General features: G+C 58.3%; 8 protein-coding genes across 8 annotated transcripts; 7 read left to right on the top strand and 1 right to left on the bottom strand.

The window, feature by feature from the left end:
- Window positions 1-153: 153 nt before the first annotated feature.
- SCHCODRAFT_01169057 (uncharacterized protein) lies at window positions 154-2,036 on the top strand (the record flags this gene model as incomplete). The annotated part of the gene is made up of 4 exons (XM_003036261.2): window positions 154-237; window positions 291-802; window positions 861-1,116; window positions 1,191-2,036. 4 exons carry the CDS (start codon window positions 154-156, stop codon window positions 2,034-2,036), a joined length of 1,698 nt encoding a protein of 565 aa, XP_003036307.1.
- Window positions 1,982-4,202, bottom strand: SCHCODRAFT_02604217 (uncharacterized protein). The gene is made up of 7 exons (XM_050344090.1): window positions 4,139-4,202; window positions 3,706-4,076; window positions 3,472-3,657; window positions 3,282-3,417; window positions 3,127-3,231; window positions 2,520-3,076; window positions 1,982-2,324 (listed from the first exon to the last, which is right to left on the bottom strand). The coding sequence occupies exons 2-7, from the start codon at window positions 3,988-3,990 to the stop codon at window positions 2,178-2,180; spliced, it is 1,416 nt and encodes a 471-aa protein (XP_050202614.1). The 5' UTR covers window positions 3,991-4,076; window positions 4,139-4,202; the 3' UTR covers window positions 1,982-2,177.
- An 860-nt stretch (window positions 4,203-5,062) lies between these two features.
- Window positions 5,063-6,185, top strand: SCHCODRAFT_02002650 (uncharacterized protein). The gene is made up of 5 exons (XM_050341505.1): window positions 5,063-5,098; window positions 5,201-5,349; window positions 5,414-5,421; window positions 5,479-6,019; window positions 6,131-6,185. Exons 2-4 carry the CDS (start codon window positions 5,236-5,238, stop codon window positions 5,906-5,908), a joined length of 552 nt encoding a protein of 183 aa, XP_050202615.1. The 5' UTR covers window positions 5,063-5,098; window positions 5,201-5,235; the 3' UTR covers window positions 5,909-6,019; window positions 6,131-6,185.
- Window positions 6,186-6,980: 795 nt separating this feature from the next.
- SCHCODRAFT_02604223 (uncharacterized protein) lies at window positions 6,981-9,989 on the top strand. The gene is made up of 12 exons (XM_003036260.2): window positions 6,981-7,292; window positions 7,348-7,654; window positions 7,712-8,091; window positions 8,144-8,326; window positions 8,400-8,621; window positions 8,712-8,996; window positions 9,047-9,247; window positions 9,303-9,343; window positions 9,398-9,472; window positions 9,528-9,622; window positions 9,677-9,775; window positions 9,826-9,989. Exons 1-12 carry the CDS (start codon window positions 7,018-7,020, stop codon window positions 9,952-9,954), a joined length of 2,292 nt encoding a protein of 763 aa, XP_003036306.2. The 5' UTR covers window positions 6,981-7,017; the 3' UTR covers window positions 9,955-9,989.
- A 1,146-nt stretch (window positions 9,990-11,135) lies between these two features.
- SCHCODRAFT_02559388 (uncharacterized protein) lies at window positions 11,136-11,402 on the top strand (the record flags this gene model as incomplete). The annotated part of the gene is made up of 1 exon (XM_003036259.2): window positions 11,136-11,402. Exon 1 carries the CDS (start codon window positions 11,148-11,150, stop codon window positions 11,400-11,402), a length of 255 nt encoding a protein of 84 aa, XP_003036305.1. The 5' UTR covers window positions 11,136-11,147.
- Window positions 11,403-11,554: 152 nt separating this feature from the next.
- Window positions 11,555-14,454, top strand: SCHCODRAFT_02604231 (cytochrome P450). Its single transcript, XM_050344091.1, has 12 exons — window positions 11,555-11,817; window positions 11,868-12,211; window positions 12,258-12,332; window positions 12,388-12,540; window positions 12,604-12,615; window positions 12,693-12,758; window positions 12,811-12,916; window positions 12,981-13,352; window positions 13,420-13,729; window positions 13,789-13,875; window positions 13,936-14,064; window positions 14,129-14,454. Exons 2-12 carry the CDS (start codon window positions 12,014-12,016, stop codon window positions 14,289-14,291), a joined length of 1,671 nt encoding a protein of 556 aa, XP_050202616.1. The 5' UTR covers window positions 11,555-11,817; window positions 11,868-12,013; the 3' UTR covers window positions 14,292-14,454.
- Window positions 14,455-14,937: 483 nt separating this feature from the next.
- SCHCODRAFT_02559393 (cytochrome P450) lies at window positions 14,938-17,355 on the top strand. The gene is made up of 11 exons (XM_003036257.2): window positions 14,938-15,216; window positions 15,266-15,340; window positions 15,396-15,548; window positions 15,610-15,621; window positions 15,692-15,757; window positions 15,807-15,912; window positions 15,977-16,354; window positions 16,408-16,711; window positions 16,770-16,856; window positions 16,908-17,027; window positions 17,080-17,355. The coding sequence occupies exons 1-11, from the start codon at window positions 15,007-15,009 to the stop codon at window positions 17,240-17,242; spliced, it is 1,674 nt and encodes a 557-aa protein (XP_003036303.2). The 5' UTR covers window positions 14,938-15,006; the 3' UTR covers window positions 17,243-17,355.
- A 246-nt stretch (window positions 17,356-17,601) lies between these two features.
- On the top strand, window positions 17,602-19,747 carry SCHCODRAFT_02604237 (uncharacterized protein). Its single transcript, XM_050344092.1, has 2 exons — window positions 17,602-18,680; window positions 18,735-19,747. The coding sequence occupies exons 1-2, from the start codon at window positions 17,939-17,941 to the stop codon at window positions 19,610-19,612; spliced, it is 1,620 nt and encodes a 539-aa protein (XP_050202617.1). The 5' UTR covers window positions 17,602-17,938; the 3' UTR covers window positions 19,613-19,747.
- Window positions 19,748-19,758: the final 11 nt, after the last annotated feature.

A 19,758-nucleotide genomic window follows, 5' to 3' on the forward strand; every position in this document is an offset into this window, starting at 1 on the left:
CTCGAATCTACACCGTGAGAGGATAATCACATGACCCCTCGGAGCCGGCCATCAATTGCCTGATTCGTCCGCCCCTATTCTCAACTCTCTCTCGCCATCGGCGCTCATCTCACCCGCGCCTTTTTCTGATCACGCCAACATAACATACAGAATATGTCTCTGCCTGGCTTGCCGTTGGATCTTCTCATCCAAATCCAATCTTTGTTGAAACCCTTGGACATCCTTTCCTTGCATTCGGTGGGCACTAGCAATGATTTAGTAGACAATTCAACCATTTACGATGTTAACAGACGAGCACGACCGTCAGGGAGCGAGCTTCATGTCGCGCTGTGTGGCTTGACGCTCTGCGTCGAGTCATCGACGAGAACAACGTCTTCGCGCCCAGTTTTGACCTCAGAGCAATGTCGATGGAAGAACTCCGCCATGCCGCCTTACGACCGCAAGTCCTCATGCAACGCCTCAGACGCGCTTCTCCTATTTCTTCTCTCCTGGGGGAAGTTTCGCCTCGTTCGCGTAGTCAGACCACGCTGGGAAGCCCTTTGCCTCCCAGCCTACGAGATTGTCGTGCAAAAGGGGTCACCCTGGTTCCGGGAGGACGTTTCCTTCTTGTCGACTCCCCCGAGATGTTTCGTGTCTTTGACCTTGGGAGAGGATATAGCCAGTCCTCGCAGCTCCAGCCATCCGTCTCGTTGATCAAACGCGACTTGACGCACGACCCCGCGCACTGCATATCAAGCCTGCACATCATCAGAGGGGACGACATAGTCGTGATCTTTTCCTTATCCCTTCGACACGACACCGTGTACGTCCTTAAGCTGTGTTCCGTCAACGCTTACACCCATCGCTGACATACGCTTCAGGTATGCGACCCCAGTCGGTCCGGTATCTCTTGTAGCGTACAAGATACGCAACCTTTCCTCGACACCCACCGGCGAAGTGATCTCCAGACTCACTTTCGAAGGTCCGGAGCAACTACGCGCGATATCTTATAATGCCGTAAAGAATCAGGTAGCCTTCGTTGGCAGGGGCTCAACGGTCTTCGGCATGTGGGATTTCGAGCTGAACGTGGTGGCGCTTATTCGGTCTCTGAACGATGACAAACTATATGACGATGAGGTATATCGATGCCTTTCTCTAATGTGGACGCCCGTCTGCTGGGCAGCTGGGCCTTTTCGCTTACCCCTTCGCAGGCCATTCTATCACGCAACAGCCTCATCCTCCGGTCTTCGGCGGCGTTCTTTATCTACGAGCTCCCACCTTTTTCTCCCGTCTCCTCTTCCCTCTCTCCGCTGCGCCTAGACCCCATTTTCGTGGTATCCGACACCCACGCCTGCGGCGATGCGATTTTCTTGCAGCATCGCGCCAACGGCGCTCAGTTCATCGACCTCCAGCACCTCGACCGACACGGGCATTTTTGCCGGTATCGGCTGCATCCAGAGTCTCCTACCGATCCCCAGAGCCTGATCATACCAGTCTCGGACGCGGGGGATGCGAAGTTTTACCCCAACGAATACGACCTCTCAAAGGACCACTGCCACATACGCCCGATGCGCGCTTGCGACGGAGGTCTTGTCAGGATGGGACACAGTTCGGGCTGGGTCGATAGTTCGATGGAGGCACACAACCGGAGGAAAGCAGAAGCGCGCGCTGGTCCCATTGACTACTCAGGTCTCGTCGACGAGACGTTGGGCGACGGGTCGGACGAGGACGAGGACGACGAAGAATATCCGGACGATGTCGACGAAATCCAGTCGTACATCGAAATGGCAGACGATCAAGCCGGCGTGCACATCCACGTGCAGCACCGAGACGCGCAGAGTCGCAGTGCAAGCGGACGCGTCGCAGCTGCCAACCCAACAGATCTAGACTTAGTGGTTAATGTACTCGACGGTCAGGACCCCGTATGGCAATCGTCGTTCGACCTGGGGAATATCGACCTCTGCCCCGTCTCCGCGCGACTATGTGCTGTAACAGGTGGCAAGGATGGGTATTTGCGTTTGCATGTACTCGATTACCTTCCACCTATGGCGCAGTAGAATGTATGTTTTCCTTGGCTACGCAGCTCTTCTCGCGTTGTACACATGGAAAAGACCAATGATATAGTACTCTGTCCGTGCAATCCACAGGTGGCGAGTATCAATTGCTTTCACTACCCTATTCAGCGCACCGTACATTACTCACAACTTCACCACCCTCCTACCCCTGACCGCCCACGCGACCCAGCACACGACCCCCGCATACGCGGTCAGGATGACCATGGCCTTCGTATTCGACGCGTACATCGTCTGCGTCGTCAGGTTGATGGCCCCGGTGAGGAGGTTGGCCTGGAGGTGAACGTCAGCAGGGCTCCAAAGGGCGGGCGAGGAAGAAGAGACAGGGATGGGCAGGCGAGGACGACGAGACAGGGTGGGCAAGGGAGGAGAGACGCGAATGCGAATCCCGTCCGAACACAGTATACAAACACACCCGCATCACCCGCATCACTCGCATCACCCGCGCCTACAGCAACAACTACTTACCAACAAGAACAACGCCAGCCCGTTCTTATTGATCGCTTCGAGCAGCGCAGGGGCTCGCGCTTGCGCATATGCCTTCGCACCCGCACCCGCACCCGGCGAGCGCTTAAGCCCCGACGTCGGGTCATAACGCTCCAGGCGGGGAAAGAACAGTAGGTCGAGGGCGAAATAGCCGAGGAGGGCAGTAGTGTTGTAGGCGGCGACCCAGAGGATGTAGGGGAGGTTGACCATTCTTCTCGACACGTCCTGCCCACCGACCTTGAAGTATCTGGCAATGTAGAACAGCGCCCACCACAGGAGCGTGTACCCGAACAGCTCCGTCGCCGTCTTGTCGTCCTCGCGTGGGAGCGACAGTGGTGGGAGGGGCTTGTCGTTCGTCCCGCTTGTGAACGGGGCAGCACTGTCGTATGATTTCCGAGCGGCATCGTCGTCCTTCTTCGAGTGGGTAGCGCTGGGTGGGTCACTCAATGGCGCGCGCTGCATCCGGCGGAAGTACGAGGGCGAGGGTGGGAGGATGAGCGTGCCAGTCGCGAGGCCGAGGAGGTGGAGGGAGAGGTAGCCTACAATGTCGGTCACTAGACATAAGGTACGCTGTATACAGCGTACATACCTAGCAAAGACACAATCCCCTCCTTGTTCTGGCTTAACAAAGTCGCTCTTGGGGCGTAGAGTACATATCGGTCCAAGCCGCCGACAGTAAGGAGAGCTTGTTGAGCTGCGGTACGAGATAAGTACGGGCGAAGATGAAGACGCTGTAGCACGCACTCATCCCTACGAGCACCGCCAACCACGATACCGACGCGCCGCGCGCGATCACCGGGTGCAACAAGACTTGTAGCACCGGCACGACCGCTAACGTGATGAAGAAGTTCCAATGTACGCCATACTCCGTGACGTGTTCCTGCGTGTAGGTCAGCATGCGCATGATTCGAGACAAGCAAGCACACTACGACACGGGATATTCAGTCCCCTTGACCAGCGCGACGCGCACGAGGCCGAGGGCGATGATCGGCGCTGCCTTGCGCGCGACGGAGAGGACTTTGGGGGGCGTGGGCGCGCGGAGGTAGGTGGGATCCTTGAGGATGGGTAGTGCGGAGACTATGCCTGCAGCAAAGACGAAGGAGCCGACGCCGACGTCCATCTGGGCTGGGTTCAGTACTCGATGCAGGAAAGGGTAGGCTGCACGCACCAGCGACACCCCGTACGTCTCGCACTTTGCGAGCTCGCGCGGGAAGACGGGAAAGTCGACCGCGAGGATGGCGAGGATGGTCATGAGCAGCATGTGCGCGCGGAAGGTCGAGAGCGCGGGGAGCGGCGGGACGCGCGCAGGCGACGTCGAGAACGCGGCCGAGGGCGCTGGCGATCGGCTCGGTAGCGGCGAGTCCAGCTCCTTCGGCGCCTTCGCGTACAGCCCAGCCGCCGCCGCGCCCAGCCCCACAATCAGCACCCCTGGCGCGTTCGCCAGCAGCGTCATGCCAAGCAGGAGGGGGAGCACGAGGATCGCGAAGGAGAGGAGGGGCGCGGGGCGTGGATTCAAGCGCGACTGGACGCCAGCGTGGACTGCGACGGAGAGCTTGGGGTCAGTTTAGTGGGTGGGAGGGGAAGGGGGAGAGGGCACGCACGAAGGCGACGAGCAGGGAGATGGCATTGATGTGGCCGACGGTGCTGCCGGTGAGGCCAGAGACAAAGGCCTCCTTGTCGGCCTTGTAGGCGCTGTCCATGGCGGAGTGATGCGAGAGTCGGCCAACTGAGGGCAAGAAATGAGGTAGAGGTGGTGTCCAAGGGATGGATGTCTGCGTGGGGACCGCAATGTTGGTGGGAGGAGAGAAGTGATGGCAGGTGTGCGCCTTGCTTTCCGCCGCCACCTTCGAAAGATCTTTCACACTCTCTAGATCGGAGTCTAGAGGCGCTACATATCGAGGCAGCCAATGCCGTTCCCGTTGTCAAACGAAGAGTTCTCTGTACCTCGAGAGCGCCTTGATCTATCGAACGCCCGAAGTCAGTATTCAGCAAGAACGCCGACAAACTCGAGTGGACCCCGCTGAATACATAGTGGCTGGCGTCGGCTGTACATGCATATTTCTTCTTGTCTTCGCCTCAATAATCAGCCATACTACTATGTGAAGCTCGTACCTGCTCAAGTCTAAAGCAGACCTCGAAAGCCCTGCAAGAGGTTTATCCTAAAGCAGACTACTGTCTTCTACATGCATGCCTCACTTCAAACTTATCACCTGCACCCAAGCGCTTTCATGTATGGCTCAAATCAGGTTCTTTTCAGCCCAAACCGTCGATCATAGGCTTCCCATAGACCCGCTGTGGGTGTCGCCGTGCATCCAAGTGTAGGAACGACACGAGTACCTCAGCCTCGTTGATGAGTCTGACTGTACGACAAACCGCCTCTTTCTACCTTGCTCTATGCTTTCACTGTACGTAGAAATGGTTGATACAGTCGCGCAACGCCCAGCGATGCGACAAGTTCAACCGTGAGAAGTATCTCATGTGACCGCGTTCCGAGCCTCCACAAACAACCGTGGGAAGGAGCGCATACGCGCCTCTTGAACTTGAACTTCATCTTCGACAAGGTGAGCTTTTGCTGCTGAGCCTCTGCTCTGTCATGATTTACTCGAATTTGTGATGGAATAGCTTTGACTTGTTCTTCTTGCTTATCACCCAATCTTGTGAAGCACGACGATCATAAACCTAGCCAACCCAGAGAGTCATGGCGTGGAAGACTACTCAAATCGGAGGAGAAGAGCCTAGTCCTCCATCATCTTCAGCGCATACTCTCCTTGGAACAAGCTCCCAAGGCTCGCGCAGCGCGTCTCAGTCCACCGTAGGTCCTTCAGCGTCTGGCTCAAACCTATCAAGAAAGCGCTCGAATACACAACCCTCTCAAGACTCACAGGTAGGCATACCCTCCTAGTCACGCAAATACCGCTGATTACCAACAGTCGAGAAAAAGAACGCGACCTAACAGTCCCGACTTTACCTTGCCACCAGGCTGTACTGAAGAAACAGCTGAACTCCGCCTCCCCGGCGAACTCGAAGCGGGACTCGAAGCCGACACCAAGCCTGTGCGATACCTGGACTCGTTTACCATCTACGACCCGCGTCACGGTGAATTCCGCAACCTGGCAGACCTCGAGAGCGACGATAATGACTACCAGTTCGAAGCGGCTGGGTACATATGGCCGGTGCTGGTCGACGAAGACGAGGACGATAGCGAGGATGAAGACGAAGAGGAGGGAGGAGGATACTCGAGCTCTGTCACTACCGATGACGGGCCGGGTCCATCTCAGCCAGGGAAGGGCATGATGTCTTCTCGAACATACGCGCACATCACGGCTATCGTCAAGATATGGTGGGACCCCGTGGCGGAGGAAGACAGGTGAGCAAACGGTTGTCGCCGCTGACTTATCGTAGCAGATACAAGTGAATGCGATGGACGTCGTAGCGCCTGCACCACGAAGAGGCGCGTGTTGTTCGTAGCGTGGCACTTGCCCGTGCGTATCAGGTTCATTCGGCCTCACGGGTTGATTGTCCACTCTCCATTCACTCTCCCATCACTTGTCATTCTATCCATTTTGCGGTCCTGAATTCTGACGCCCGGACAGCCGAATATGGATACAGACCCTCTACGCATGGTATATCCTTCGCGCACCCACGCCCAAGTACACTCCCGAATACCTCAAGTTCTTCATCCCGCGCCGCATCACACAACTCGTCCTCTCGAATCCTGACCTCTCGCTCGAGGAATTCATCGAGGAAAAACTCGCAAAGGAGGAAGAGTTCGGCCATGTCTTCACGAAGGACGACCTGAAGGAGGCGGTGAGTGCGGACACCTCCTTGAGGGCACTCTGGTGACCGAGTTTCCCTTCCAACAATTTAGGCGACGATGATAGAAGAAGAGGCGTTCGAAGAGGACTTGCAATTCGCGGACCTCGTCTTGCAGATCCTCGGTAAAGGCCGGCAAAGACGACGGCGCGACGGCATCCATAGAGCAGAGCGTCCCGCCCGCCACCACCCGCCGCCGACGCAAACCCACACGGAGCGCAAGGCGCGCGCCCCCGACCCCGAGCGGCGAGCGCTCGAGGCGCAGAGCACCACGCAGGTCCTCCCGCTCATCGCTAAGCTCGCCCGACCGCACGTTCAGGGCGCGCTCGAGATTCTAGGCGCGCGGGGCTCGGCGGAGATGAGTCGGGTGTGCACGCTTGACTTGCAGGACAAGGACCACGTGTGTAAGGACTCCGCGTGCCCCGTGTTCGCGGCGAAGGCGGAGCATAGGCTGGCTATACGCGCGCTCGAGCGGATGCGCTCGACGCGGGCTATCACATATTCGAGTAACACAGAACGACATCCGCATTCTGTTAAAATTGGCGACAAGGAGTACAAGGTGCGCTCGTGCTTTCTTCCTCCTTCCACTTCTAGCTGACGTCGCCACACACACACACACACCTAGGTCGGCGACACCATCCTCACCCCAAAGCACAAACGCGCCGACATGCCCACACGCGAATCACTCAAAGCCCGCCTCGTCACCCCTGAAGACCTCTTCACCCTCGCCCGCATCCTGTTCATCGACCGCCCCAAAGGGCGGGTCCACCTGCAGTTGTACGCTCCCGCGCGCGAGACAATGATGAATGAGCTGGGCGGAACGAGGGAGGTCTTTGCGACGGAGAAGTGTCTAGGCGATGTGCGGGCCAAGGATATCTGTGGTACTGTGGGGATTGTGAGGGATGGAGAGGTGGAGCCGGAGCCAGGCAAGAGGCGGCTGAGGTGAGGATTTCCTCGGAGTAATATGAAAGGGGACGCGTACTGACCGATGGTGCAGATTCGCATACGATTCCGCCGTAGGCAGCTTCTCAGACATCCCACGAGACGACTTCCTCGGGCCTCCTCCAGCTGCGAGAGATGGAAAGCCGCAATTCTGCTGCAGACTGTGTGCTTTCCGCGAGCGCGAGGACCCAATTCCCTATCACCGTGACGACTACGTGCTTTTCAAAGGCCAAGACGATGCAAAGGGGACAGCACATATCGGTCAGATACGAAGTATCCAGGGAGCCCGGATCAAGGTCCGACGCTTGCAACGGGCTCGGGATCTGCTGAGGTCAGAGTCCGGTGAAGTGAGCGATTTCGACGTAAGTTATTCTCCGACTTCTCTTCGTATATACAACTTCTCTGACCCTCAACGACAGCGCGACGTATATCTGAGCGAAGGACCGCCGACTTCTATCTCAAAACACGACATCCTTCGATCATGCCTCGTCGTCTCGACAAAGACCTACGAAAAGCTCCCTCCCTCGATCCGCGCCTCGCCGTATACCTTCGTCGCCCTAGGTAAAATCCGTAACGGTCAACGCCAGCTATCCGCATCCCTCGACGTGCCACAGTGCACCAAGTGCAAACAGAAGCTGGAGAAGGCGCAGAGTGAAGAGGCCGCATTGACGCGGCGGTCCGTGCTCGACCTCTGCGCGGGCGTCGGCGCGTTCGGTTCAGCGTTGGCGGAAGGTAGTGGTGGCACCCTCAAGATTACGCACGCGATCGAGCTCTCTCCGTCGGCGGCGCGGACTATTGAGTGCGTGCTTCGAAGTTACCTCGGAGTGCCTTGGTGTTGACAATGATGATAGAGCCAACCATTCCGATGTCAAGGTGTACAATCAGTGCGTCAACACGATGCTGCGGTATGCCGTGCATGTACACGATCGCAAGGCCGTAGACGCGTCTCCCAAGCAGCTCTGGGACGGCGAGACGCAGGTTCCTGACCCGCCACGGCCTGGCCAGATACGTGTCATCACGGCCGGCTTTCCCTGGTTAGTGCTCCAGAACTCGAAACACCATCTATAACTACCACCTGGCCAAAGCTCAATGCTTACACCCCCTTAGCCAATCCTTCTCCTCCGTCAACCGGCATCGCACACGAGACGACCCGCGGAACAACATCTTCCTCAACGTGCTCTCCTGGGTCGCGCACCTCAAGCCCGAATACGTCTTCCTGGAGAACGTGCGCGGCTTCGTGTACGCGAAGTTGAGCGAGACGCGTGGTGGACCTGCCATTATTTCGGGCGGGCCGCTCAAGTTATGCGTGCGAATACTAACTGAACTTGGGTATGCCTAAATCCTTTCTCCCCACAATCCTCCTTACCATCGTTGAGCGTGTCACCATCAAATTCCACGCTGACCCCCACCCTCTCCCAGCTACCAAGTCCGCTTCAGCCTCCTCCAGGCCGCGCACTACGGCGCCCCCCAAGACCGCCTCCGCTTCTTCCTCGTTGCCGCCCGAAGCGGCCGCACGCTCCCCCAACTGCCCCAACCTACGCACGACCTAGCTTCGCTGCCCGTGAAATGCGGCAGCATCCGCATGCCACTAGAGCTCGCTGGGGGCCCTGTACGCATTGAGGCGGTCAATCCGGGCGCAGGCCGTGCGCCGCACAAGGCGGTGACAATCGGAGACGCGATCGGTGACCTTAGACGCTTTCATTGGTCCGTCGTGCGCGCTATGCAGGCCATCGGTCTACTTACAGACCTCGTAGGGAACAACAACCTGATCACAGAGTCAACGACGGCATCCCGCTGCTCCCAGCAGATGGTATCGGACGCATAGGCTACGTGAGCCCTGAGGATGCGTACGAGCACGCGCCGCGGACGACGTTCCAGGCCAATGCACGTCGGAAACCCGCGACCGGTGATATCCAGCACTATACGGCGCAGTTTAACGAGGAAACGGCGAAGAAGTGTGTCAGGAATGCTCCTCATTGCCGCTGTGCTAACCCACTGCCATCTGTGCAGAGTCGTGGGCATCCCGATGGAACCGAATGCAGACGCGCGGCGTACGTGGCTTATTTCGTTCCCTGACTCAGGCTGCTGATCCCATCGCTGCATAGACCTACCGCGCGCTCACCATACCTTCATGCTGCACAATCCCATGTCAGCCAATGGGCAGGCTGGGTTCAACAAGGGTCAGGACATCTCGAAGCGACGCTACACGGTGGTACCCGCTTACAATTTACACAGCCTATTTTGGCCGCCTGGACGAGAAAGCGCTCTTCATGACCATCACTACGCAAATGAAGCCGACAGCCAAGCAGTCGCGATGTCTGAACCCCTGGGTATGCTCCCGCCCTTCCCGACTTATTGACCTTTCGTCTAACGGTCAATATCAGTGCCGCCGCGTGATCACCGTACGCGAACTCGCCCGCGCCCAAGGCTTCCCCGACGACTTCGTCTTCAAATCCGTCAAGGGCGAGCACGATATCAATACGGTATGTGCGTCCCCTTCGTCTGTGACTCCAAAGACTGACTTCCTCCACAGCTGCAGCGACAAATCGGAAACGCGGTCGCATGGCCTGTGGCCGCCGCGCTAGGTCGCGAGTTGAAGGACGCGATGTTGGCGGATGATACAAGGAACAGGGAGGAGGCTGAACTTGTAGATTCGGATTGATACCTGTCAAGACTTATACCATCTGATGTTCCATCTGGCCCGGCCCAAGGCGAGGTCGCTGCGATAGCAAAGACGGATTTTGCACCCCGGCGTAGGTGCTTCGCATGACCACACTGCTTAGACTCGCCTTCACGTCTAAGCGCTCACATGAACCCATTCCTTCGCGCGACCAACGTGGACTCCATGGGGGTCGCTCGTAAGGGCGGGGAAGGACGCGGGGAAGGAACCTTGTCCAGAACGCTGCTCGTCGACATCGCCGCCGCCACGCGTCCTCGACTTCTTGACCTGCTATCATACATGTTGCTGCGCGACGGTCACACGGAGAGGAGAGGGCCGCCTCAGGCTGGGGAACAGTGTGCGCGCTGGTCGTCCTTGGGTACGCGCGACTGTATGTCTTTGTTCAACCCGTTGACTCAGCGCCTTCTTAACGTACTTCTGCACTACTCATGTGGAAAAGCGTTACAGCCTGATGGCATATATACGGATTCGAGCCCTCAATCCCCATTCCCATCGTCATCCTTCTCTCTTCCGAGTATGTGCTCCCTGCTGAACTCTCGACGGTTCTGTAGCCAGTGCGCAAAGTCTCCCCGAGTATAGCGTCACTCTGCTTGCAAGGACCTTCGTCTATCGTGGAACTCTCCTCCAGCACGGAGAATATGCCGGTCCATTTCACAAGGTGAGCCATCATGCTCGGAGCACTCTTCAAGGAAAGTGGTCGCAAGGCAATAGATACCTGCAGTTCCTTCAGTAGATGTGTACATCGCGGCATTCCTGTAAGCTATTCAGTCACCAATATCACTAGGAAAGAGAGTCACAAGATGTAAGCCCACGTCGATGACGAGAGTCGAAAGCGAAGTCGGTACGGCGATTGCCGGTGAGGGAGCCTGTGCCACAAATTCGGTCTCAAAGTTCCTGCAATCCGACGTCCTTTGACCTTGATATCAAACAGTCGAACACGCTGAACCTAATGCGCTATGAAGGGGTTACCACCGGATGGTAGAGAAGAGCAAGGCCCTCCGCAGAGCGCATCCACGCGCGCCTCCCCTCATCGATCGCCTGCATCACTTGGTCCGTGCATCACGCCGCCGCCGTTGCGCACGACGCCCCCACGTCCTGCTCATCGCCTGGTCCGTGCGCCCTTTCTCTCCTACAAAACCCATCTCTTCGCACCTGGACAACTCATACTTACCTTGATGGCATCTGCCCCTTCACGTATCTGGGCAGGTGGTGCGTGGGGGTTCTCCATAGCACGGCGACCCTGTCCTCAGGGAAAACCCGCGCATTGTATGGGCTTCGGCTCATGCACCGTCCCAATATTTTCCGGTCCCGCTCCGGCCACTCTGGCTGGGCGGGCTCTTTTGCGTTGGAAGGAAGGGTCCAACCCTAACCCTGATGGCAACCGGGAACTGCCGAGGAACAATAGAATAGCTGTTTGTACTTGTGATTAGCGCTCAATATATTCTTGCTTTTGACCATGACCTGCCTTGGACCTGCTCATCGGATGACCCCAATGCCCAGACGCCTAAGCACTGCTATTCTCTCAAAGCCAAGGTGCTTCACAGGCACCCTCTTGATATCTCCGCAAAACCGCAGACGACTCATGGAGAACCTGGGAATCGGTGTCCTTCTCCGCGTCGCCGTCGCCCGACTTGTACATCAGCTCAGTGACTGAAAACGGCCCGTGCTCTGGGAAACAACGTCTTAGAGGCCTGATGCCTCCCTATCAGAGCATACGGGCTTGCGCATAACCTTCTGCATATGGACCCATGCCAACACAAAGAACCCCAGTGGTTGTCATTGCCATGCCGTCGTGCGAGTTCACTACCCTTTTTTGGTCTTGAGGCTCGGCCCGCCTTCACGAAAAGTTGAAGGTCAGCTTGCTCTCAGCATACAGTGCTCACTTTGTGCTGTATGGTGCCGCAGTCGTTCTACAGGCCACCCTCTATCTCATTCTCGCCACGGACTCCGAACCCCGCAGGGGGAGGGCCTATAAGAGGCGCGTTGCTCAGTATGCCTGTCGTACAACAACTCGTACCCTCTCAGTCTCCTGCCACACGACATGCAATATACTCCCAACACCGTCTTGGACGTTCTTGTCCGCGATTCACCCAAAGTCGTCGGCGCGTTCTTCGTCTTCCTCGCCATTCGTCTGGCCTATCGCTCCCTCACCTCGCCGACGAGAAACATTCCTGGTCCTCCTCAGCCAGGCCTGCCCAACTGGCTCGTCGGTCACCGTGCGCTGCTAAACGAAGAAGAGGTACGCGCTGTCCCCGTCGGAGTTGCAAGAACTGACGACCGCGCAGCGCACCGTCACGGACGGCCTGGACAAGTGGACTTCGCAGTACGGTCATGTAGTCCGTCTTCGCGGCCTCGCTTGGGTATGTCGTTCTCCCTAACGGACAGCTCTCACTCCAGGCCTGACACGCTCATCAGAGGGACCGCATCATGACCACGGACGTGCGCGCCTTGCAGCACCTCTTGGGGCGCGACGATATCTGGCACCGGTCGGACGAGACGCGCTGGTCCATATCGCGTGCCCTCGGCGACAGCATTCTGACCGTCGAGGACCACAAACATAGGCAGCAGGTACGCGCTATAAACAGCACGGGTTTTTCTCAAAACGCTGATCGAATCCCGTTCCTTCAACAGCGCAGAATTCTGGTGAGAGCTCGCGAGCGGCAGCTATAGCGGCTGGGAATACGGACGCGATACTGACTTTTCCCATCGCTCCTTGTCAGAACCCCGCTTTTGCCCCTGCGCAAATCCGTCAGCTGATGCCTTTCTTCGCGGACCTTTCTGAGAAGGTTTGTGTGTTGGTGAGAACAGCGTTCACCTTCGTCTGACATCTCATGACAGCTCAAAGACCGCTGGGACCATGCCATCGCAGCCAACGGAGGCGAAGCAGAGCTCAACATCCTCAACGAGCTCTCGCGGATGACTCTGGACGTCATCGGAAAGGCCGGTGCGTACCCCGCTACTATCCATCCCCCTTCTCCTCTCACCCGCCCCCTTCCAACAACATACAGGCTTCGGCTACGACTTCGGCGCCCTCGACGACGACGCCGAGTCCTCCGAGCTCGCGCGCGCGTTCGCCAAGTTCTTCAGCGTGCCGCCCAAGTCCGCGCCCTTCATCGAGCGCTTCGGGCGCAAGTGGCAGGACCTGCAGGTCGTCTTCCCCCTCTTGCGGTGGATCCCCGCGCCCGGGTCGGGCCAGGAGCAGGCCGCGCGGGCGACGATGGAGCGCATCGGGCGCGGCCTGCTTGCGGAGGCGAAGGCGAACGCGGCGGCGAACGAGATCAAGTCGGGCACGGAGGCGCGCGATCTGCTCTCCGTGCTCGTGCGCGCGAACCTCGCGGAGTCGCAGAGGGACAGGCTGACGGATGAGGAGGTGATGGGGCGTGAGTGGATTTTTTCCTTTTTCGTGTGTGGGATGAGGATACGTGGCTGATGGCTCGGATTTCGCAGAGGTCCCGACCTTCGTCTTCGCCGGGCACGAGACGACCGCGACCTCGACGACGTGGGCGATCTACCAGCTCACGCTCGACCTCGGGATCCAGTCGCGCCTCCGCGAAGAGCTCCAAACCCTCACCTTCGACGGCGCCGAGCCCACGATGGACGAGCTCAACACGCTGCAGTACCTGGACATGTTCACGAAGGAGGTGCTGCGCTTCTACTCCCCGGTGCCGTGGGTGACGCGCCAGGCCGTGAGGGACGACGTGGTGCCGCTGGCGAAGCCGTTCATCGATATCCATGGGAATGTGTGCTCGGAAATTAGGTGAGTAATATGGCGGGGTAGACCAATGGGAGAAGGCACTGACTAACCGTGTCGTGAAGGGCTCGCAAGGGCCAGGAATTCATGCTGCCGATACATAGCATGCATCGGTCGAAGGAAATCTGGGGCGAGGACGCCGATGTGTTCAAGTGGGTGACCAGGCATCCCCCGTGTCGCGCACGTCTCACAAATCGCTTGTACTCGTACAGGCCGGAGCGCTGGGCGCCCGAGTCCTCCGCCGCGATGCTGAAAAACATCCCGGCCATATTCCTCAGCCACGTCTTCACCTTCCTCGGCGGCTCGCACGCGTGCATCGGGTGGAGGTTCTCCGTCGTAGAGTGCGTTCTCGGCAGTCCGTCCACCGCCTGCAGAGCCGAGCTGACCCGTGCCTTTTATTTTCAGGATGAAGGCCATCCTTTTCACCCTCGTCCGCACGTTCGAGTTCCGGCTTGCGGTCAAGGAGGAGGACATCCAGTCTCATCATGTTGCTGTGATCCGTCCAGCGCTCAAGGGTGATGCGAAGGCCGTCGGTAATCTTCCGGTGTTGGTCAAGCGCGTGGCTTGAGCAATGGGCGGAATTTGCTGGCGAGCGAATGGAGTTGTGAATGACGTAGCTTTGGACAGGAAATAGTCGATGAATGCTCCATATGTAATGCGAATCTCAGTGTAGGCTCAAGTCTTGTGTACGACGTCGTGAACGGTAGATCTTGAACGAACGCTTGCTTCCAATTATTATATGTCCAGGCCACGTGCGGATCACACCGAGGCTTGTGATGGCTTGTTTGCCGCAGTGTAAGGCAATCATCAGCTTCCTTTTTCGTCCTTCCTCCTTCCCGTCATCGTCGGCAACGTTGTTTGATCGTCGACCAGTGGAGGATCGCAGAACTAGGTGTTTAGCTTGAATTCAGTCGTCAGTCGGCTCATAGTACAGCCATGGGAAGGCGATCTGCCTGCTATGGGCTGCTCGGTAACACCTAAGCGTGCCAGTCAGCTGCATTACTCTAGAGGTTGAAGCGCTGACATCTTGTGTAGTCGAACAGGGAACTCTGCTGCCATGATATCTTCCTGTGATACCGACATAAGAATCCCTGCATGTACTGACGACCAATACCTGGCTTTTGGGTTCAGGATCCAAATCAGCAATGGTCGAAATACCGTCCTTCAGCATGTATGCTACGCGCAGACCATAACGCAGCTCGGTTGCGATATCCGTCAGCAACTAAGGTATATAAGACCAGAGCTCTCGCGCTCTCATTCTCTGTGCAGCCTTGACTTCAGCGATGGCCTCCATCCACGAGTCGGTCACCGCGCTCAGCGCTCTTGCTGCTGATCTGGACATCTACAAGTCGACCATCACTTGTGTCGCGGTAGGCGCTGCTGTGGCATTCTATCGCTCTTTGTGCGCTCCGGTAGATACCATCCCAGGTCCTCCTCGCCCGTCACTGCGACACTGGCTGCTTGGACATATCACTGAGCTTCTAGCAGAGGAGGTACGACCTCTCCCTGATCCTTGACGCATTCGCTCAAATTACGCTCTAGCGAAGTCCTACCGACGCCCTCGATAGGTGGTTCCGCCAGTATGGCCACGTCCTCCGTATCTATGGCACGGCTGGAGTGCGTATTTTCATCCTTTCTCTCTGGACGAGACGCTTAGCAAGAGGCCCTCCAGACCACCCGCATCCTGACCACCGACCCTCGTGCGTTGCACCATATCGTTACTCGTGACGAAGTCTACCACAAGCCTGAGGAGGCGCGTTTCGGACTCGCGCGCGTTCTTGGCGACGGTGTCCTCGTCACTGAGGGCGAGAAGCATCGGCAGCAGGTGCGACTCACGCTCTTCCTTTTGCAAGGCAAGAAAGCTCACCTGAGCATGCACTTTACAGAGGAAGATCATGGTAAGTGCTATGACTTTGTGACTTGACTATGACTTGCTAGGCGGTGTAATGGTGGCTAAGCCTCGTTCAGAACCCAGCCTTCGGTCCTTCTCAAATCCGCGAGCTGACACCAGTGTTCTTGTATTTGGCGGAGAAAGTACGCATGTGAATTCGTATAGACATGCCTTCTCTGACTATATCCGCAGCTGCGCGACAGATGGACGCGCTCCCTGTCAGATGAAGGAGGACAAGCTCGTCTCAACGTCCTAGGGGAGCTTTCTCTCATGACGCTTGATGTCATCGGCAGAGCAGGTATATCAGTTCTTCAGTCGCGAGATACACGTCCTGTGGTCCAGATGTTTATGTATCTCTTCAGGCTTTGGCTACGATTTTAACGCCCTCGACGGCGAGGCTGAATCAAACGAGCTCAGTCGCGCATTCGCCACGCTCATCGGTGGTCCGCGGAAGCAGAGCTCTTGGCTCGAGCGCGCAGGAAGTCTCTTGCGAGACCTCCAACCCATCTTTCCAGCGCTACGCTTTTGGCCTGCTCCCGGAGATGAGGCTTTGCGCACGGCTCGGGCGACGATGGATAGGATTGGACGTCAGCTACTTTCGGAGGCGAAGGCAAAAGCGCTGGTCGGCTGGAAAGATGAAGAAGGAGAGAGAAGACCCCGCGACTTGCTCTCCTTTCTCGTGCGCGCCAATCTAGCCGAGTCGGCGAAGGAGAGGATGTCAGATGAGGACGTGCTCGCGCGTGAGTAGATCAGATCTATCTCAGCTACACAATTTTGATCTCCCTTTTTATAGAGGTCCCTACTTTCCTCGTAGCCGGGCACGAAACCACTGCAACGGCCACGACATGGGCGATCTACCACCTCACGCAAGATCTCGCTATACAGAACCGCCTGCGCGATGAGCTACACGCTCTCGACAACGATGCGCCCAGCCTCGACGAGCTCAACTCGCTGCCCTATCTTGATATGTTCGTCAAGGAGGTGTTGCGCTTCTATGCGCCCGTACCGTGGACGGCGCGTGTGGCAACGAGGGACGATGTGGTGCCGCTAGCGAGGCCGTATACGTATACGAAGGGGCGGGAGCATGAGCAGATCGTGTAAGTGGATAATGATTATTGGTGGGGGTCCGTAAGATGAGAGCTGATGCGATTCCAGGGTGAGAAAAGGCCAGCAATTCATGCTCTCGATACATAACCTGCACCGAGCGAAGGAGATTTGGGGCGACGATGCGGACCAGTTTCGGTGAGCGGCATTTTAGGCGATACATTCTCTTCCGCTGACAGCTTTTATCAGACCAGAACGCTGGGAGACTCTTCCTGACACAGTGAAGAGCGTCCCGTCAGTCTGGAATCATCTCTTCACCTTCTCTGGCGGTCCGCACGCGTGCATCGGATTCAGGTTTTCGATTGCAGAGTATGTAGCCCTCTTCATCTTGCCGTTCATTCCACGCTGACGTTGTGGGCAGGATTAAGGCGATCCTATTCGTCCTTGTCCGCTCGTTCGAATTCGAGCTTGCCGTCGACCCTAGCGACATCAAAGTCCGCACTGCTGCAGTACAGCGTCCGGCACTCAAGAGCGAGCCGGAGGGTTCAGCGCAGCTGCCGGTCTTCGTCAGGCTGGCTTCCTGAAATGGAGTATGTAGGAAGAAATGAGTAGCATTGCGGGAATGAGATTGGATTGCGCGCCAGGTCGTGAAACCTGACGGTCTTCCAGCATTCACGGCCATTGCCGAAAGTTCAACATATCACGTGATGAGATTATCATCATCTCTCCTCGTCTCCTGTCCGAGTTCCTTTCTTCATCCTGATGTCTTCCGTTGTACATATGCTTTTTCTGACTCAATACACCACCATACTCAAAGGCGGAGCAAGCTATACAGATACACGGGATAATCAGACGCGTGTTGTCGGCGTGACATCGGCTCGCGTGTCGATAATTGAATGATACACGTGTATCGATCGTGTCGGCGTACGTCTTGAGAGGCGCGCCCATTTACCCCATCGATGCGCACATATCGATCTCCCCCGTCCCGGACACAGGCGAGCGAGCCTTGAGGGCACAGGGCACACGTGATGGGCGTCTATTGACGCAGGCCTGCTTGCTTGCCTTGCCTCATCTCATCTGAAGCTTGTCTTCGCCCGCCACCTACCGCTCGCTGCGGCGGACAGCGATCGCACTTGGCGCCACTGATTACGCATACGACTAGCCCCAGCGATCACGACTAGCACCGGCTCTTACGACACGGACGGCGCGCAGGACAGGACCCTCACGTCGTCGCGCACAACACGCAGCAGCCCATACCCCTCGACTAGCGACTAGTAGCCATGGCGTCTCCCTTCGTTCCCCCGCTGGACAGCACCCCGGGTTCCTCGCCCCAGCACACGCCCCTACCCCCCGTCGTTCCGGGTCCGCCAGGCGGTCCACCACCAGGCGCAGCACCACCCTGGGCACAGACACCGCATACGCCTGCCGCCTATCCCGCCGCCGCCCCACCCATGTATCCTCCAGGCTATCCTCCCTACGGGTATGGCGCGCCACCCCCAGCTACACCGTACGTGGGCGGGTACGGCCAGCCACCACCAGGGCCTCCACCTCCTGCACGCGGCGGATGGGGCGCGGGCTGGCCGCCTCCCGAGCCCCCGCGATCGCACGGTTGGTCTGCCGATCCTGGTCCCCATCGACCGCCAGGCGTCAGCGAAGACTACGTCGGATACCCACCTCAATCGTTCACCTCGCCATGGGCGGCACAGCCCCCTTTGCCCGGCGGATGGGGCGCACCTCCACCGCCGGCTGCTCCGCCACCGCATGCGGGAGGGTATGGGTATCGCGCGCAGCCGATGGGCTCTGCGTACACGCCCTATGGTGGATCGTGGGGCGCGACACCGGCTGCGCCGTATGGTGCGTTCCCGCATGATCCATATGGAGGTCCGCCACCTGGGACGCCTTGGGCTGGCGGGCCCGCCCCAGTGATGCCCCCGCCACCGATACCTCCTGCACCGGGCCCTCCAGCAGCCCCACGAGGGCACACTGGAGACCGAGTAGACAAGTTCGCGCCAGGGCCCCATTGTGCGTTGTACTACCTCCTCTCATGCCTTCGACCACTGATCAGACCTCCTCCAGATGGCCCCGTGCTCAACCCCCTCCTCCTCAAAGTGACCAACGCCACCCTCGAGCTCCACCCCCTCCTCCAGCCACCCCCCGACGACCCCGCTGACCGCCCCCACCTCCGCTGGAACATGACCTTCCCCACCTCCCACTGCCAAAAATCGATCGACCGCCCTAACGAGTCCTGGATGCGCGGCCGCAACGACCCCGCGACCTTCCCCCGCCTCTCCGAGCTGCGCCTCATCCCGGACAAGACCGCGTGGACGATCACCGTGCGCGCGGCGGACCCCGCGCTCGGCGTGACGTGCGGGGAGGTGATCGAGGCGATCAAGGAGGACATGTACAAGTTCACGGGCCGGTCGGACTACGAGGCGCTCTCGCGCGCGGAGCGGCACGCGGTGGCGCGCGCGTACGCGGGGAACCGCGCGCCCGCGCCGGGCGTGGTCGGCGGCGCGCTGGGGGAGGGCATGCGCCGGTTCGACTTCCTGGGCGCGAACCGGATGTTCGGCGGCCTGGAGATCGAGGCGAACACGCAAAGGACGGCGGGCCTGCCGGCGGTGTTCATCCTCAAGTGCGCGCAGCCGCTGCGCGCGGAGATGGAGGCGCACGAGGCGGTGTCGCGGAGGATTGAGGAGGAGGCGCGGGAGAGGGAGGAGCGCGAGGAGCGGCTGGCGAGGATCCGCGAGAGCCGCGCGTCGGAGGCGGGCAGTCGCGCGGGGTCGCATGCGGGTGCGTCGCGTGCGGGCAGCAGGGCTGGAGAACCGCGCACGACGAGCAGGTCTACGCTGTCTGCGACTGGAAGCCGCGCTGGTAGCAGGGCACACTCGCGGACGAGCAGTCGACATCTCGCTAGCGTGACGAGCACATCGGACGAGGATTCGTCGTCGGATTGAATGGTTCTGTTATATTCGTCGTGTTCTTTCTGCTACCTCTCGTAACTCTGTGCTTCTACTCACGACTATGTAGCGCTAGCCATAGATTCCCTCCATCCTAATGAACATTACTGCCTGTAGAAAGTCGAACACGGAGTGTGACGCTC

Source organism: Schizophyllum commune (genome assembly GCF_000143185.2).
Source record: "Schizophyllum commune H4-8 unplaced genomic scaffold SCHCOscaffold_1, whole genome shotgun sequence".
In the NCBI taxonomy this organism is placed as follows: domain Eukaryota; kingdom Fungi; phylum Basidiomycota; class Agaricomycetes; order Agaricales; family Schizophyllaceae; genus Schizophyllum; species Schizophyllum commune.